The sequence below is a fragment of the Gigantopelta aegis genome, chromosome 4 (assembly GCF_016097555.1).
Source record: "Gigantopelta aegis isolate Gae_Host chromosome 4, Gae_host_genome, whole genome shotgun sequence".
NCBI lineage: Eukaryota > Metazoa > Mollusca > Gastropoda > Neomphalida > Peltospiridae > Gigantopelta > Gigantopelta aegis.
In genome coordinates this window covers 107,067,253-107,088,862 of record NC_054702.1, presented here as the reverse complement: position 1 = coordinate 107,088,862, position 21,610 = coordinate 107,067,253, and the positions used below count along the sequence as shown (strand labels likewise).

Genomic DNA, 21,610 nt, shown 5'->3' with positions numbered 1-21,610 from the left:
TATTTTAATAATGTTTGCACCACATTGAAGCTGAGACTCTACAGGTTAAGAATATGCATAAAAGTCTAATTTATTTTTTGCGACATGTGACTGAATTCGCCAGGGTGGGTCACATATGCAGATTGTGGCATAGACATCGTGTTGATTCTCACTTGGGTATGGATAGATCAAAGAAGCAGTTTTACTCTATAAATCTGCATAATTTCATTAATTTCATGTTACTACATTGGTGTTTAAAGTTCTTTTCACTCGAGGTCTGACCTTTTGTGAACATTAGCAAACTTTTGTGGTTGGTGGTGGGGTAGGGGATGGGGTGTCTTATTTATGAATAAGGGCCTCATTTCTTAAATACTGTTACCTTGAAAATGGAAGGTGGCTTATTGAAGGACATGGGCGTATTTCTGGTCAAATACATTATTAATAGATTGATGAAGTAATAAATTGATAAAATAGAATAAGTAATAACATAAAATAATAAAATAACATAACATAATAAATAAAAACATTTGCTATTTCTAAGGATTAATTTTTGTGTTGTGCACATATCCTTGGAGGACTGCGTTAGTTTGGCCTACTCTTGAAGCTGACTTTTTTCAGTTCTGTTTAAACATGTTCTGTCTCTTTCAGCCACAATTCTGCAGACAATGAGAAATGATGGGAATGTTTTGGTTGCTGTTGACACTGCAGGACGGATGCTAGAACTAGCACACTTACTTGTAAGACTGAGTCTTCCTAAGTTGTATTTTGTAGCACTTGCAAGCTATCTTAAAGTCCAGCGAAACCACTTTGACCAGTGATAAATTACCGTAATTAGCAAATTTTACATTGTAAACTTTCTGTATTGTTGTTATTGATTTCTGAATCTTGGTTTTTGTTCTCTTATATACACTGATAAACACAAATTACACATTTTTATGTCTGACTTTCATTCGAAATCTTTCAGTAACTGATTAGAATCAAACATCAAAATGACAAACTGGAAAAACAATAAATATAGTTTTTTTGTTTTTTTATCAGTTAGTCACTTTTTTATCAGTTCCATAAAAGTGCAGGCTACAGATTTTCGAAGCTATCTTAGCACTACAATATCATAAAACCATCGTAGGCTATGACGTGACTACAGCACACGCCATAGTGACATCATAGCCTATGATGGTTTTACCATATTGTAACACTAATATAGCTTTGAAAATATGGGCCCAGGACTCTTAAAACATATGTTAATTACATGTTACCATCAGACATATAAAAAAGTCGGACATGAAAGTTATAAAAGTCAGTCTGATATGATTTTTTGTGAATAGCAGCCTCTCAGTCTAGTTTAAAAGTTGAGCACTATACTCCATTTAAGGGGGGCGGTCTGCCCCGCTATTACATTTTTTTCCGATCTTCTGTCATAATAATAATATTAAAATTTTGATCGGTTCACCAAAACAAATGCACGTGAATTTCAAACCATCAATATCTCCGGTTCAACTAATGGTACATCAAAGATGACTAAGCTTGTACATCATATCAACTTTCTTGTACCAGATACTGGGGGCAAAATAAGGAATAGATCTTTCCACAAAGTCGACCAAAACCAAAGCTGGTTTTTTTTGTTGCTTTTCAGGGTTTTTTGGTGTGTTTTTTTTAAAGGGTGTGGTGAGGGAGTTGTGCGGCCGCCCTCCATTAATTTTCACCCAGTGAGAACACTGAAAGCAGTACTGATATGTCATTTACAACTATTGAAATACTGAAATTACCATGTAGATAGCCAGTGGATTTAAAAATAATCTTAGAATCCATGAGCACTGAGCAAGAGAACAAAAGAAATTTTATTTAGAGAAATGAGATGAGCAGGAAAAACATGGCCAAAATAAATGCAGAAAAAGTTCTGTTTGATCATTATATCTTTTGTTTGTTTTGACAGAGCAAATTGCACAAGATAATTTCTTTCTAAAAGTAATAGTATTAATGAAGTAATTGTTTGTTGGCGGAAGTAAACACAGCTATTCATTTTCAATTAGGAGAAAAAAATCCATTAAAGTCGCACTCTAGTTTCAACACGTGAAAATAGACACTAAGTTCGGTCAATCTACAAATCTGTAACACAACTGGGTAACATTCCAATAGACTTAAACAAGATTCTGTGATATTGAAATGGTGAAATACCTCTCTAAATAGACTGAAGCTTGGCTTTATTACCGTTTGTACTCGGAGATAAGTCCATTTTTAGAATTATGAAAGATGTATTTTGGGGTCTTATAAACACTGGGATGACCAGAAACACTTGGATGTATGAATATGGACATTCTAAACAAGAAACTGAAAGTACCTTCTAATTTCAATTATCAAAAATGGCTCTAATAGTGACAGATATGTTGTAGTGTTTAAAAACTAGAGTCTGTCACTTTAATAAAGTTAATGTATGTTCAAAACAGTGTCTTTCATCAACTAAAAATTATTTATTTAGATTTCAAAGTGTGCTGGTAGAACAGTTTGAATATACATTGTACCACAAACTGTTATTTGTTTTGAACTAGTTACAATGTAAATTGAATCTATAGAATTAGTATTTTTGTTGTTGTGATAGCTAAATTGACTATAGATATAAATTGCATTTAGTTATTAGAACAAAATATAGGTTGTACAATGTTACAATACCACATATTTTTAACCATATGGATAACAAAAACTAGTATGTATAACAGGACTCGAACTTATCGACGGCAATTGCCATGTTTGAAATATATAAATTTCCGTAGACAGGGAGCATCATCACTGCACTTGTCTGCAACTGAATAAAAATTACTGCCACCGATGGCAACTTGTGCAATGAAGACCCAAACTATCTTTCAAACTTATTAATATATGTTGGAGAAAACAATCCCTACAACCTTTGAAATGTAGAGGATAGAAATCTATTAATTCCAAAAACTGAAATGTCTTTATTTAAACATGCTTTCAGTTACTCTAGACCAGTACTTACCTAAAGCTGTCCGATCATCGCCAAATACTGCTGTTTTTAAATATAGACTCAAGAAATATTTTCTAAAATAATATTATTTGTGCATATGTTTATTGACATATATGTATTTTTTATTTGTTCATAAATGTATGTATTGTAATTCTGTATTGTTTGTACCTGAGGGCCTCAGGGAAGATTAGCTTTTGCTAACTAAATAAAGAATTTATTATTATTATTATTATTATTATTATTATTATTATACCTGGTATATATTATCTGCCAGTATTAAACATTTGTGCATTTGAAATATGTCTCCAAACAGCAAAATAACCTTTCAGTAATGTTTATTTGCTGCAAAAATTACTTTTAAAAAAGCTGCTATATTCAGGCTCAAAATTGCCATCAGTGAGCCATTTCACTCATGGCAATTTGTTTAAATTGTTGTTGTAGGCAACAATTTCTTAAGTTCGAGCCCTGATGTATAATAAACATTTTGTTTGTATGTGTTTTTCAGGACCAGATGTGGCGGAGTGCAGAGTCTGGACTATCCCCGTATTCCCTGGCCCTGCTTAATAATGTCAGCTACAATGTAGTGGAGTTTGCTAAGTCTCAGGTAGCTTTCTTTTTGTTCACATTGAAAATTTGTTACCGGAAATCCAGGACTAGAAACCTGCCTAACGTAAAGGCCAGTTCCTGCTATTGTAGCTTTGCCAGGTTAATGACCACGTTATACCATCGCTTCTATTGCATGAAGTCGAAAGCTTACAACCACATGGAGAGGAATTTTTTATTTCTCAGTGAGATAAGTGCTAGGTTTTCACGTACAAAAATGTTTGGAAGCCTACATTAGAAGAGATCTTACAACTAGACCATGTTAAAAAACGTGACGTGCAAAAAAAATGGAAGCCTATCTCGGATAGAGGTTGGGTCTCAGAGTGTCATGAAAACAAATAAACCTAAGCTTCTGTTAAGCATTTACAAGGCTGTCCTTCAAGATATTTTAGCTTGCTACCAAAAATGTGTTTTGGTTACATTTGTACACTTTGTGAACAGACATGGAAACTCTGTAGTTCAAAACAAATAACAAGAGCTCATTAGGCATACTGCATGCAGGACAGTTAATTCTCAGATCAGTTTCTGACAGATAAATGGTGGTCCAAATTACTGCCACTGTATGTTTATTGGCTATATTAAAGCAGTACCGAATTAATGTGTCGCATGTATGAATACACAGGCTTGTCAAAATAAGCCAGCAACCAATAAATTTCACTGGTTATGCTTTCACATATTAGATTGCAGTTTAATTATATTAAAGTAAAGTTAAAATCAGATAAAAATTTTAACGTGGTGAACACTGAATCCTCTCTTTACTTTGAAACATACTGAATACTGAATACAGGGCTTCTAGATTATGGTAGCCCCACTCCCATGGCTAGTAATATTCAATGTTGAGCTAGTAAATAACTACAATTGCCATGCCAAACGGCAAGTGAAAATGTTGCAGTTAAGTCTATTTTGTAAATATGAATATCCTGCCCCCACCCCCATCTCCCAATGTTAGTGTTTTAAGCTTTGTCTCTCTCTTTAGGTTACATATCTGATTTTTATCATATAATATCTTACATTTTCAGTGCAATCAAAGTATGTGATATTTTTCAGATCACATACTTTGAGAATTTGATAACTTTACAAATTAGATGTAAATTAGTCGAGGTCTCGGCACTAGGTTTATTGACATTTAAGCAAACGTACTTGGGTGACACTCCATGATTGACGTATGCATTCATAGTCATCAAATAAAAACATTTCAATGGCAAGTTGACACTGAAAGCTGTCCAGCGTTCAGAAAACAAAAAACGTTAGGCATAACTTTATTTAGGCATAACTTTAATTTGATGTAAGGACATCCAAAATGACGTCATTCGAGTTTGATGTCTTTTCCATTCAAAAATACACCGCCCCACATATTCTTACGTCATTTGAATATCTAGTAATGGCGGACTGGTATTAAAGTTACGTGTACAGTTTACAAAAACACGTTGTATTAAGCTTGAGCTTATATGATAAAGAGATTATTACCCTCGTGTATTTCGGTATCGTCAATATCATATATTAGGAATAAAAATAATGTATTATGCTCGCCAAAGGCTCGCATAATACAATTTATATTCCTAATATATGATATTGACGATACCGAAAAACACTCTGGTAATAATCTCTATTTACTGTAAAATTATATTAACTTAAAGGAAAGCAGGACTAGTGAAGTTTTAATTGTGGCTAGTAACCCTGCTGAATACTGTCTCTGAAACATACTGAACACCGAATACTGTCTCTACTTTGAAACCTAGTGAACACTGAATACTGTCTCTAAAACATAATGAACCCCGAATACTGTCTCTACTTTGAAACATAGTGAACACTAAATACTGTCTCTAAAACATAATGAAAATTGAATACTGTCTCTACTTTGAAATATAATGAACACTGAATATTGTCTCTAAAACATACTGAACACTGAATACTGTCTCAACTTTGAAACAATGAATACTGAATACTGTTTCTAAAGCATAGTGAACACTGAATACTGTTTCTAAATTGAAACATAGTGAACACTAAATACTGTCTCTAAAACATACTGAACACCCAATACTGTCTCTACTTTGAAACATAGTGAACACTGAATACTGTCTCTAAAACATAATGAACACCGAATACTGTCTCTACTTTGAAACATAGTGAACACTAAATACTGTCTCTAAAACATAATGAACACTGTCTCTACTTTGAAATATAATGAACACTGAATATTGTGTATTAAACATACTGAACACTGCCTCTAAAACATACTGAACACCGAATACTGTCTCTACTTTGAAACAATGAATATTGAATACTGTCTAAAACATACTGAACACTGAATACTGTCTCTACTTTGAAACATAGTGAACACCGAATACTGTCTGAAACATACTGAATACTGTCTCTACTTTAAAATATAATGAACACTGAATACTGTCTCTAAAACATACTGAACACTGAATACTGTCTCTACTTTGAAACATAATGAATACTGAATATTGTCTCTACTTTGAAACATACTGAACACCGAATACTGTCTCTACTTTGAAACATGGTGAACATTAAAAACTATCTCTAAAACATACTGAATACCGAATACAGTCTCTACTTCAAAACATACTGAACACTAAATAGTCTCTACTTTGAAACATAGTGAACACTAAATACTGTCTATAAAACATACTGAATACTGTCTCTACTTTGAAACATACTGAATACTGTCTCTACTTTGAAACATACTGAACACTGAATACTGTCTCTACTTTGAAACAATGAATACTGAATACTGTCTCTACTTTGAAACATAGTAAACACTGAATACTGTCTCTACTTTGAAACATAGTGAACACTGAATACTGTCTCTACTTTGAAACATAGTGAACACTGATTACTGTCTCTACTTTGAAACATAGTGAACACTGATTACTGTCTCTACTTTGAAACATAGTGAACACTGAATACTGTCTCTAAAACATACTGAACACTGAATACTGTCTCTACTTTGAAACAATGAATACTGAATACTGTTTCTAAAGCATAGTGAACACTGAATACTGTTTCTAAATTGAAACATAGTGAACACTAAATACTGTCTCTAAAACATACTGAACACCCAATACTTTCTCTACTTTGAAACATAGTGAACACTGAATACTGTCTCTAAAACATACTGAACACTGAATACTGTCTCTACTTTGAAATATAATGAACACTGAATATTGTCTCTAAAACATATTGAACACTGCCTCTAAAACATACTGAACACCGAATACTGTCTCTACTTTGAAACAATGAATACTGAATACTGTCTCTAAAACATACTGAACACCCAATACTGTCTACTTTGAAACATAGTGAACACTGAATACTGTCTCTAAAACATACTGAACACTGAATACTGTCTCTACTTTGAAACAATGAATACTGAATACTGTCTCTAAAACATACTGAACACCCAATACTGTCTACTTTGAAACATAGTGAACACTGAATACTGTCTCTAAAACATAATGAACACTGAATACTGTCTCTAAAACATAATGAACACTGAATACTGTCTCTACTTTGAAATATAATGAACACTGAATATTGTCTCTAAAACATACTGAACACTGAATACAGTCTCTACTTTGAAACATAGTGAACACTAAATACTGTCTCTAAAACAATGAATACTGAATACTGTCTCTACTTTGAAATATAATGAACACTGAATATTGTCTCTAAAACATACTGAACACTGAATACAGCCTCTAAAACATACTGAACACTGAATACTGTCTCTACTTTGAAACAATGAATACTGAATACTGTCTAAAACATACTGAACACTGAATACTGTCTCTACTTTGAAACATAGTGAACACCGAATACTGTCTGAAACATACTGAATACTGTCTCTACTTTAAAACATAATGAACACTGAATACTGTCTCTAAAACATACTGAACACTGAATACTGTTTCTACTTTGAAACATAATGAATACTGAATATTGTCTCTACTTTGAAACATACTGAACACCGAATACTGTCTCTACTTTGAAACATAGTGAACATTAAATACTGTCTCTAAAACATACTGAATACCGAATACAGTCTCTACTTCAAAACATAGTGAACACTAAATAGTCTCTGCTTTGAAACATAGTGAACACTAAATAATGTCTTTAAAACATACTGAATACTTTCTCTACTTTGAAACATACTGAACACTGAATGCTGTCTCTACTTTGAAACATACTGAACACTGAATACTGTCTCTACTTAGAAACATAATGAATACTGAATATTGTCTCTACTTTGAAACATAGTGAACATTAAATACTGTCTCTAAAACATACTGAATACCGAATACAGTCTCTACTTTGAAACAGTGAACACTGAATACTAGCTTTACTTTGAAACATAATGAACACTGAATACTGTCTCTACTTTGAAACATAGTGAACACCGAATACTGTCTGAAACATACTGAATACTGTCTCTACTTTAAAACATAATGAACACTGAATACTGTCTCTAAAACATACTGAATACTGTTTCTACTTTGAAACATAATGAATACTGAATATTGTCTCTACTTTGAAACATACTGAACACCGAATACTGTCTCTACTTTGAAACATAGTGAACATTAAATACTGTCTCTAAAACATACTGAATACCGAATACAGTCTCTACTTCAAAACATACTGAACACTAAATAGTCTCTACTTTGAAACATAGTGAACACTAAATAATGTCTTTAAAACATACTGAATACTTTCTCTACTTTGAAACATACTGAACACTGAATGCTGTCTCTACTTTGAAACATACTGAATACTGTCTCTACTTAGAAACATAATGAATACTGAATATTGTCTCTACTTTGAAACATACTGAACACTGAATACTGTCTCTACTTTGAAACATAATGAATACTGAATATTGTCTCTACTTTGAAACATACTGAACACCGAATACTGTCTCTACTTTGAAACATAGTGAACATTAAATACTGTCTCTAAAACATACTGAATACCGAATACAGTCTCTACTTCAAAACATACTGAACACTAAATAGTCTCTGCTTTGAAACATAGTGAACACTAAATAATGTCTTTAAAACATACTGAATACTTTCTCTACTTTGAAACATACTGAACACTGAATGCTGTCTCTACTTTGAAACATACTGAATACTGTCTCTACTTAGAAACATAATGAATACTGAATATTGTCTCTACTTTGAAACATACTGAACACTGAATACTGTCTCTACTTTGAAACATAATGAATACTGAATATTGTCTCTACTTTGAAACATACTGAACACCGAATACTGTCTCTACTTTGAAACATAGTGAACATTAAATACTGTCTCTAAAACATACTGAATACCGAATACAGTCTCTACTTTGAAACAGTGAACACTGAATACTGTCTCTACTTTGAAACATAGTGAACACTGATTACTGTCTCTACTTTGAAACATAGTGAACACTGATTACTGTCTCTACTTTGAAACTTAGTGAACACTGAATACTGTCTCTAAAACATACTGAACACTGAATACTGTCTCTACTTTGAAACAATGAATACTGAATACTGTTTCTAAAGCATAGTGAACACTGAATACTGTTTCTAAATTGAAACATAGTGAACACTAAATACTGTCTCTAAAACATACTGAACACCCAATACTGTCTCTACTTTGAAACATAGTGAACACTGAATACTGTCTCTAAAACATACTGAACACTGAATACTGTCTCTACTTTGAAACAATGAATACTGAATATTGTCTCTACTTTGAAACATACTGAACACTGAATACTGTCTCTTCTTTGAAACATAATGAATACTGAATATTGTCTCTACTTTGAAACATACTGAATACCGAATACTGTCTCTACTTTGAAACATAGTGAACATTAAATAGTCTCTACTTTGAAACATAGTGAACACTAAATACTGTCTCTAAAACATACTGAATACTGTATCTACTTTGAAACATACTGAACACTAAATACTGTCTCTAAAACATAATGAACACTGAATACTGTCTCTACTTTGAAATATAATGAACACTGAATATTGTCTCTAAAACATAGTGAACACTGAATACTGTCTGAACTTTGAAACAATAAATACTGAATACTGTTTCTAAAGCATAGTGAACACTGAATACTGTTTCTAAATTGAAACATAGTGAACACTAAATACTGTCTCTAAAACATACTGAACACCCAATACTGTCTACTTTGAAACATAGTGAACACTGAATACTGTCTCTAAAACATACTGAACACTGAATACTGTCTCTACTTTGAAACAATGAATACTGAATATTGTCTCTACTTTGAAACATACTGAACACTGAATACTGTCTCTTCTTTGAAACATAATGAATACTGAATATTGTCTCTACTTTGAAACATACTGAATACCGAATACTGTCTCTACTTTGAAACATAGTGAACATTAAATAGTCTCTACTTTGAAACATAGTGAACACTAAATACTGTCTCTAAAACATACTGAATACTGTATCTACTTTGAAACATACTGAACACTGAATACTGTCTCTACTTTGAAACATAATGAATACTGAATATTGTCTCTACTTTGAAACATACTGAACACTAAATACTGTCTCTAAAACATAATGAACACTGAATACTGTCTCTACTTTGAAATATAATGAACACTGAATACTGTCTCTTCTTTGAAACACTGAATATTGTCTCTACCGAAAACTTTGAAACATAGTGAACACTGAATACTGTCTCAACTTTGAAACAATAAATACTGAATACTGTTTCTAAAAAGAACACTGAATATACTTTGTGAACACTGAATACTGTCTCTTTGAACACTGAATAATTGAAACATAGTGAACACTAAATACTGTCTCTAAAACATACTGAACACCGAATACTGTCTCTACTTTAAAACATAGTGAACACTAAATACTGTCTCTAAAACATAATGAACACTGAATACTGTCTCTAAAACATAATGAACACTGAATACTGTCTCTACTTTGAAATATAATGAACACTGAATATTGTCTCTAAAACATACTGAACACTGAATACAGCCTTTAAAACATACTGAACACTGAATACTGTCTCTACTTTGAAACAATGAATACTGAATACTGTCTAAAACATACTGAACACTGAATACTGTCTCTACTTTGAAACATAGTGGACACCGAATACTGTCTGAAACATACTGAATACTGTCTCTACTTTAAAACATAATGAACACTGAATACTGTCTCTAAAACATACTGAATACTGTTTCTACTTTGAAACATAATGAATACTGAATATTGTCTCTACTTTGAAACATACTGAACACCGAATACTGTCTCTACTTTGAAACATAGTGAACATTAAATACTGTCTCTAAAACATACTGAATACCGAATACAGTCTCTACTTCAAAACATACTGAACACTAAATAGTCTCTACTTTGAAACATAGTGAACACTAAATAATGTCTTTAAAACATACTGAATACTATTTCTACTTTGAAACATACTGAACACTGAATGCTGTCTCTACTTTGAAACATACTGAATACTGTCTCTACTTAGAAACATAATGAATACAGAATATTGTCTCTACTTTGAAACATACTGAACACTGAATACTGTCTCTACTTTGAAACATAATGAATACTGAATATTGTCTCTACTTTGAAACATACTGAACACCGAATACTGTCTCTACTTTGAAACATAGTGAACATTAAATACTGTCTCTAAAACATACTGAATACCGAATACAGTCTCTACTTTGAAACAGTGAACACTGAATACTGTCTCTACTTTGAAACATAGTGAACACTGATTACTGTCTCTACTTTGAAACATAGTGAACACTGATTACTGTCTCTACTTTGAAACATAGTGAGCACTGAATACTGTCTCTAAAACATACTGAACACTGAATACTGTCTCTACTTTGAAACAATGAATACTGAATACTGTTTCTAAAGCATAGTGAACACTGAATACTGTTTCTAAATTGAAACATAGTGAACACTAAATACTGTCTCTAAAACATACTGAACACCCAATACTGTCTCTACTTTGAAACATAGTGAACACTGAATACTGTCTCTAAAACATACTGAATACTGTCTCTACTTTGAAACAATGAATACTGAATATTGTCTCTACTTTGAAACATACTGAATACTGTCTCTTCTTTGAAACATAATGAATACTGAATATTGTCTCTACTTTGAAACATACTGAATACCGAATGCTGTCTCTACTTTGAAACATAGTGAACATTAAATAGTCTCTACTTTGAAACATAGTGAACACTAAATACTGTCTCTAAAACATACTGAATACTGTATCTACTTTGAAACATACTGAACACTGAATACTGTCTCTACTTTGAAACATACTGAACACTAAATACTGTCTCTACTTTGAAACATAGTGAACACTGATTACTGTCTCTACTTTGAAACATAGTGAACACTGATTACTGTCTCTACTTTGAAACATAGTGAACACTGAATACTGTCTCTAAAACATACTGAACACTGAATACTGTCTCTACTTTGAAACAATGAATACTGAATACTGTTTCTAAAGCATAGTGAACACTGAATACTGTTTCTAAATTGAAACATAGTGAACACTAAATACTGTCTCTAAAACATACTGAACACCCAATACTGTCTCTACTTTGAAACATAGTGAACACTGAATACTGTCTCTAAAACATACTGAATACTGTCTCTACTTTGAAACAATGAATACTGAATATTGTCTCTACTTTGAAACATACTGAATACTGTCTCTTCTTTGAAACATAATGAATACTGAATATTGTCTCTACTTTGAAACATACTGAATACCGAATACTGTCTCTACTTTGAAACATAGTGAACATTAAATAGTCTCTACTTTGAAACATAGTGAACACTAAATACTGTCTCTAAAACATACTGAATACTGTATCTACTTTGAAACATACTGAACACTGAATACTGTCTCTACTTTGAAACATACTGAACACTAAATACTGTCTCTAAAACATAATGAACACTGAATACTGTCTCTACTTTGAAATATAATGAACACTGAATATTGTCTCTACTTTGAAACATAGTGAACACTGAATACTGTCTCAACTTTGAAACATAATGAATACTGAATAATGAAACATAGTGAACACTGAATACTGTCTCTACTTTGAAACATAGTGAACACTAAATACTGTCTCTAAAACTTAGTGAACACTGAATACTGTTTCTAAATTGAAACATAGTGAACACTAAATACTGTCTCTAAAACATACTGAACACCCAATACTGTCTCTACTTTGAAACTTAGTGAACACTGAATACTGTCTCTAAAACATACTGAACACTGAATACTGTCTCTACTTTGAAACAATGAATACTGAATACTGTTTCTAAAGCATAGTGAACACTGAATACTGTTTCTAAATTGAAACATAGTGAACACTAAATACTGTCTCTAAAACATACTGAACACCCAATACTGTCTCTACTTTGAAACATAGTGAACACTGAATACTGTCTCTAAAACATACTGAACACTGAATACTGTCTCTTCTTTGAAACATAATGAATACTGAATATTGTCTCTACTTTGAAACATACTGAATACCGAATACTGTCTCTACTTTGAAACATAGTGAACATTAAATAGTCTCTACTTTGAAACATAGTGAACACTAAATACTGTCTCTAAAACATACTGAATACTGTATCTACTTTGAAACATACTGAACACTGAATACTGTCTCTACTTTGAAACATACTGAACACTGAATACTGTCTCTACTTTGAAACATAATGAATACTGAATACTGTCTCTACTTTGAAACATAGTGAACACTGAATACTGTCTCTACTTTAAAACATAGTGAACACTGAATACTGTCTCTAAAACATACTGAACACTGAATACTGTCTCTACTTTGAAACTTACTGAATACTGTCTCTAAAACATACTGAACACTGAATACTGTTTCTACTTTGAAACATAGTGAACACTGAATACTGTCTAAAACATCTGAACACCCAATACTGTCTCTACTTTGAAACATAGTGAACACTGAATACTGTCTCTAAAACATACTGAATACTGTCTCTACTTTGAAACATAGTGAATACTGTCTCTACTTTGAAACATACTTTGAAACATAATGAATACTGAATATTGTCTCTACTTTGAAACATACTGAAACACTTTGAAACATAATACTGTCTCTACTTTTTGAACACTAAATACTGAATACTGAATACTGTATCTACTTTGAAACATACTGAACACTGAATACTGTCTCTACTTTGAAACATACTGAACACTAAATACTGTCTCTAAAACATAATGAACACTGAATACTGTCTCTACTTTGAAATATAATGAATACAGAATATTGTCTCTACTTTGAAACATACTGAACACTGAATACTGTCTCTACTTTGAAACATAATGAATACTGAATATTGTCTCTACTTTGAAACATACTGAACACCGAATACTGTCTCTACTTTGAAACATAGTGAACATTAAATACTGTCTCTAAAACATACTGAATACCGAATACTGTCTCTACTTTGAAACATAGTGAACACTGAATACTGTCTCTACTTTGAAACTGATTACTGTCTCTATGAACACTGAATACTGTCTCTAAAACATACTGAACACTGAATACTGTCTCTACTTTGAAACAATGAAACATACTGTTTCTGCAAGTGAACACTGAATACTGTTTCTAAATTGAAACATAGTGAACACTAAATACTGTCTCTAAAACATACTGAACACTGAATACTGTCTCTACTTTGAAACATAGTGAACACTGAATACTGTCTCTAAAACATACTGAATACTGTCTCTACTTTGAAACTGTTTCTACTGAAAACATACTTTGAACATACTGAATACTGTCTCTTCTTTGAAACATAATGAATACTGAATATTGTCTCTACTTTGAAACATACTGAATACCGAATACTGTCTCTACTTTGAAACATAGTGAACATTAAATAGTCTCTACTTTGAAACATAGTGAACACTAAATACTGTCTCTAAAACATACTGAATACTGTATCTACTTTGAAACATACTGAACACTGAATACTGTCTCTACTTTGAAACATACTGAACACTAAATACTGTCTCTAAAACATAATGAACACTGAATACTGTCTCTACTTTGAAATATAATGAACACTGAATATTGTCTCTAAAACATAGTGAACACTGAATACTGTCTCAACTTTGAAACAATAAATACTGAATACTGTTTCTAAAGCTTAGTGAACACTGAATACTGTTTCTAAATTGAAACATAGTGAACACTAAATACTGTCTCTAAAACATACTGAACACCCAATACTGTCTCTACTTTGAAACATAGTGAACACTGAATACTGTCTCTAAAACATAATGAACACCGAATACTGTCTCTACTTTGAAACATAGTGAACACTAAATACTGTCTCTAAAACAATGAACACTGAATACTGTCTCTAAAACAATGAACACTGAATACTGTCTCTACTTTGAAATATAATGAACACTGAATATTGTCTCTAAAACATACTGAACACTGAATACAGCCTCTAAAACATACTGAACACTGAATACTGTCTCTACTTTGAAACATAGTGAACACCGAATACTGTCTGAAACATACTGAATACTGTCTCTACTTTAAAACATAATGAACACTGAATACTGTTTCTACTTTGAAACATAATGAATACTGAATATTGTCTCTACTTTGAAACATACTGAACACCGAATACTGTCTCTACTTTGAAACATAGTGAACATTAAATACTGTCTCTAAAACATACTGAATACCGAATACAGTCTCTACTTCAAAACATACTGAACACTAAATAGTCTCTACTTTGAAACATAGTGAACACTAAATAATGTCTTTAAAACATACTGAATACTTTCTCTACTTTGAAACATACTGAACACTGAATACTGTCTCTACTTAGAAACATAATGAATACTGAATATTGTCTCTACTTTGAAACATACTGAACACTGAATACTGTCTCTACTTTGAAACATAATGAATACTGAATATTGTCTCTACTTTGAAACATACTGAACACCGAATACTGTCTCTACTTTGAAACATAGTGAACATTAAATACTGTCTCTAAAACATACTGAATACCGAATACAGTCTCTAGTTTGAAACAGTGAACACTGAATACTAGCTTTACTTTGAAACATAATGAACACTGAATACTGTTTCCAAAACATAGTGAACACTGAATACTGTATCTACTTTGAAACAGTGAACACTGAACACTATCTTTACTTCGAAAGATAGTGAACACTGAATACTGTCTAAAACATAATGAACACTGAATACTGTCTCTACTTTGAAATATAATGAACACTGAATATTGTCTCTAAAACATACTGAACACTGAATACAGCCTCTAAAACATACTGAACACTGAATACTGTCTCTACTTTGAAACATAGTGAACATGAATACTCTCTGAACTTTGAAACACTGAATACTGTCTCTACTTTAAAACATAATGAACACTGAATACTGTTTCTACTTTGAAACATAATGAACACTGAATACTGTCTCTAAAACATACTGAACACCGAATACTGTCTCTACTTTGAAACATAGTGAACACTAAATACTGTCTCTAAAACATAATGAATACTGAATACTGTCTCTAAAACATATTGAACACTAAATACTGTCTCTGAAACATAGTGAAACATAATGAACACTGAATACTGTCTCTACTTTGAAACATAATGAACACTGAATACTGTCTCTACTTAGAAACATAATGAATACTGAATACTGTCTCTACTTTGAAACATATGAACACTGAATACTGTCTCTACTTTGAAACATACTGAACACTGAATACTGTCTCTACTTTGAAACATAGTGAACACCGAATACTGTCTCTACTTTGAAACATACTGAACATTAAATACTCTCTCTAAAACATACTTGAATACATAGTAAAACAGTGAACTGAATACTGTCTCTACTTTGAAACATAATGAACACTGAATACTGTCTCCAAAACATAGTGAACACTGAATACTGTCTCTACTTTGAAACAGTGAACACTGAACACTACTTCGAAAGATACTGTCTCTACTGTCTGAAACATAATGAACACTGAATACTGTCTCTACTTTGAAACATACTGAACACTAAATACTGTCTCTAAAACATAATGAACACTGAATACTGTCTCTACTTTGAAATATAATGAACACTGAATATTGTCTCTAAAACATAGTGAACACTGAATACTGTCTCAACTTTGAAACAATGAATACTGAATACTGTTTCTAAAGCATAGTGAACACTGAATACTGTTTCTAAATTGAAACATAGTGAACACTAAATACTGTCTCTAAAACATACTGAACACCCAATACTGTCTCTACTTTGAAACATAGTGAACACTGAATACTGTCTCTAAAACATAATGAACACCGAATACTGTCTCTACTTTAAAACATAGTGAACACTAAATACTGTCTCTAAAACATAATGAACACTGAATACTGTCTCTAAAACATAATGAACACTGAATACTGTCTCTAAAACATAATGAACACTGAATACTGTCTCTACTTTGAAATATAATGAACACTGAATATTGTCTCTAAAACATACTGAACACTGAATACAGCCTCTAAAACATACTGAACACTGAATACTGTCTCTACTTTGAAACAATGAATACTGAATACTGTCTAAAACATACTGGACACTGAATACTGTCTCTACTTTGAAACATAGTGAACACCAAATACTGTCTGAAACATACTGAATACTGTCTCTACTTTAAAACATAATGAACACTGAATACTGTCTCTAAAACATACTGAATACTGTTTCTACTTTGAAACATAATGAATACTGAATATTGTCTCTAAAACATACTGAACACCGAATACTGTCTCTACTTTGAAACATAGTGAACATTAAATACTGTCTCTAAAACATACTGAATACCGAATACAGTCTCTACTTCAAAACATACTGAACACTAAATAGTCTCTACTTTGAAACATAGTGAACACTAAATAATGTCTTTAAAACATACTGAATACTTTCTCTACTTTGAAACATACTGAACACTGAATGCTGTCTCTACTTTGAAACATAATGAATACTGAATATTGTCTCTACTTTGAAACATACTGAACACTGAATACTGTCTCTACTTTGAAACATAATGAATACTGAATATTGTCTCTACTTTGAAACATACTGAACACCGAATACTGTCTCTACTTTGAAACATAGTGAACATTAAATACTGTCTCTAAAACATACTGAATACCGAATACAGTCTCTACTTTGAAACAGTGAACACTGAATACTAGCTTTACTTTGAAACATAATGAACACTGAATGCTGTTTCCAAAACATAGTGAACACTGAATACTGTATCTACTTTGAAACAGTGAACACTGAACACTATCTTTACTTCGAAACATAGTGAACACTGAATACTGTCTAAAACATAATGAACACTGAATACTGTCTCTACTTTGAAACATAGGGAACACTGAATACTGTCTCTACTTTGAAACATAGTGAACACTGAATACTGTCTCTACTTTGACACAGTGAACACTTGTCTCTTCTTTGAAACATAATGAACACTGAATACTGTTTCTAAAGCATAGTAAACACTGAATACTGTCTCTAAATTGAAACATAGTGAACACTAAATACTGTCTCTAAAACATAAAGAATACTGAATACTGTCTCTACTTTGAAACATAATGAATACTGAATACTGTCTCTACTTCAAAACATACTGAACACTGAATAGTCTCTACTATGAAACATAGTGAACACTAAATACTGTCTCTAAAACATACTGAATACTGTCTCTACTTTGAAACATAGTGAACACTGAATACTAGCTCTACTTTGAAACATAGTGAACTCTCTGAATACTGTTTTTTAGGTGGAATGGATGAGTGACAAGATAATGCGTTCCTTCGAAGAGAACCGTAACAACCCCTTTCAGTTCAAACACGTGAAGCTGTGTCACAACTTGGCCGAGCTGTCCCGGGTACCGGAGCCTAAGGTAGGGAGATCAACACATTTGAGCTGTCTTATAGCAAGCACTGAAACGCCAGCTCATTTTGAGCATTGCAAGTGAAGTGCATATTATTTTTCCAGAGAGTCAAATTGATTAGGCCAGATAATGTGTGGTACACAAGTACATTTTTGAAGCCTGTGACGTCGTGCCAGGTTGTGGCTTGAATGATTCTGCTGCTGTAATCCATGTAGGTTGTGTTGTGAACAAGTTCAAGCAATGGTCACCGTTTTGTCCCATGTGAAACACACTACATTAATTAACATCGTTAACATCAAATTTAATTACAGAATTCTTGTTAATAGCACACAACATAACAACAGATAATTTTTTTTTTTAATGTGTTGTTAAAAATATACATACGCTACACATGTATGAGACATTCATGCATGTTAGACGGAATTTTCCTATAGATGTGTATCATTGTTCGAAATACAGCTGTCCCATCTGATTTCAGCTGGTCATATCAGCACAGGCCAGGAAGATCTTTTCACCTACCGTCCTGTTGCATCAGCAATTATTTTGCGTTTATACTTTATGATCATATATGGTTTGGCAGGTTTTGATTCAGTCCAACAAAATTTGTAGCTTGCCTGACAGAATGTCTGACAGCAATTTCAGCTAATTTCAACCCCTATTTAATATAGATTGGTACACGAACGTCAGAGCCATGTAGAATGTGTTTTGAAATAATATGATTCTCAAATAGGTTTCATAATTTCATGTGGCATTTGTACTTATGTAATAATTTATTTATTATCTATAACTGACTAAGTGTTATATATGCACTCCTATTTACTATACAATCAATGTTGATCGCTATTAATGAGGTAATTTATTAGGTCTTCCATATCAATTTTTACCCTTTATTATGGAATAAAACAACACAAATCTAACAACTTTGTATTTTATTTTATCTCATTTTGTCTTTTATTGATGGCAACATTGGTGATGCAGTCTTCACAAAACACAAATTTCAGTATTCTTATACACTAGGGACAGCATGTGTGCCGTAACAATATTGTTATGGTAGATATCATAAAGATAACTGCCGATAATCTTAACAATGACGTGACCAGGGCACGAACTTAATGACGGCACCGACAGCAATTGTCATCGGTGAGCTATAAATTGCTGTAGGTCAGAAGAGTCACTGCTGGCATTTATGCCATCAGTTAACTACTTAACAATGGCAAAATGTACACAGCCCATGTACATCATCTGCCAATATATAACACTTTTTAAAAAATTGCTTTAGGCAGGGTCAGAATTGCCATCAGTGGCATCAAGCTTTACCACTGGGCTACATGCCGCCCTAAACTGACTACGGAGTGATTGGTCTACGGCTTTGTGAGACCCCGATCGTGGTTAATAAAGCATTCAGAACACCTCGATCATCAAATGGGCCAAGAGCCCCGAGTGTGATATCGGAATACTTCGACTGACTTAAGCTGTGCGCCATGAATCACAAACACAGTGCAAAACAAGGAAGTGTATGTTTACAGTTTCGATTGTCAATATATGGGCTGTCTGACTGATACAGTAAACTAAAATGTGCTACAGTGATAGCTTGATTCTGACAAAATAATCTACTTGCCAAAAGGCATGTGTTTTGCAAATTTAAATTGCAATAGCAGAATTTCACTTGCATAGGTGAGTGTTTTACTCACTGTAAGGTGCCCTGTAATATCTAACAATAAATTTAAATAGTCAAGTCAACTCATGCCCATCAGTGTATTTGCCACATGCACAAGAGCTGTCCTACCACCATGATGGATTCCTGCCCACACCATGACACTGTCAACACCAAAACGGTCGACTTGTTACATGCAGTTTGGAGCATAACGTTCCCTTCAACGTCTATGGACACGTGTGCGTCCATTAGCACATCACAGGAGAAAACAAGACTCATCTGAGAACAAAACAGTCCTCCACCTGGCAAGTATCCATGTCACCCTCTGCTGGCATGACTGCAGGCGCTCCGTTAAGTGACGTGGGGCCACTAAGTGACGTGGGGTCAAAACGTTAGTCGCACTGGTCTTCTAGGGAAAATTCCTGCTTCCCTCAGCCAATTACGAACTGTCTGGTCAGAAATTCTACGTAGTCAAGGGATTTGTGTCGTTGTGGTTGTTGCTGTTGTGGTTCGATTTCGAAGATGACACACCTGTATGTATCGATCTTGACCTTGGCCTGTCATTAACACTTTGAGTGATGTTGTACTGTGCCCATAAAGCAGAGATCGTCTGTCTGGAGATGCCAAAGTGCCTTGCCACAGCTTGTTGAGTTGCCCCTGTTTGCAGTCTCTCAATGGCATTATTGCGTCGAGCTGACATCAATCTTGGCATTATTGTGTTACCTACAGTGTTGTTATGCAGTCTGTTTGAATCACTGCCTTTTATGCCCTACCAACGGAGGGTTCAGCATGCAAAGTTACAGAACTTCATGATGCACATGCTTCTCTGAGGATTGCACTTTTGCGTTTCAGTACCAACGTTGACTATGGCTAGATTTATGCGAATTGAATGTGTTTTATAGTGTTTTTGCATCACCATTCGCTCACTTACTTGATTGTCATTACGATGTCTTTGATTGTGTAAAATTAATCCGATAGCATTATTTTTACCAATGTCAAGTTTCTTTTTTTGAAGAGTATATATTCATAAGTATATATATATATATATACAAAAAGATGAGCAGCTAGATGTTCAAAAGAAATAAACAAAAAGTAATATGATCATCAGGAGGCACAGAATAATGTGTTAATAATGGATATAAATATACACATGCTTGAAATATTGATTTTCCTTGCCTCCATTATCATATTCCCTGTTTGTCATTGTGTGCAAGAACCCCAACAGCTTATGTAGGTGCGCAGAAAATCCTGATCTTGTCATAGGCTTGTTGGTTGTTAAAGTACATTGACCTAAAATTTAAAACGTAT

At 33.0% G+C, this 21,610-nt stretch overlaps 1 protein-coding gene across 3 annotated transcripts in view; it reads left to right on the top strand.

Moving 5' to 3' along the window:
• The window catches only part of LOC121371686 (cleavage and polyadenylation specificity factor subunit 2-like), a 224,884-nt gene that overhangs the window by 7,420 nt on the left and 195,854 nt on the right, over positions 1 to 21,610 (top strand). For all 3 annotated transcript variants that reach the window (XM_041497758.1, XM_041497760.1, XM_041497761.1), the window contains exons 7-9: positions 628 to 716; positions 3,465 to 3,563; positions 18,535 to 18,657. In XM_041497758.1, the coding sequence (XP_041353692.1) occupies positions 628 to 716; positions 3,465 to 3,563; positions 18,535 to 18,657 (311 nt within the window). The remainder of the gene's footprint in view (positions 1 to 627; positions 717 to 3,464; positions 3,564 to 18,534; positions 18,658 to 21,610) is intronic.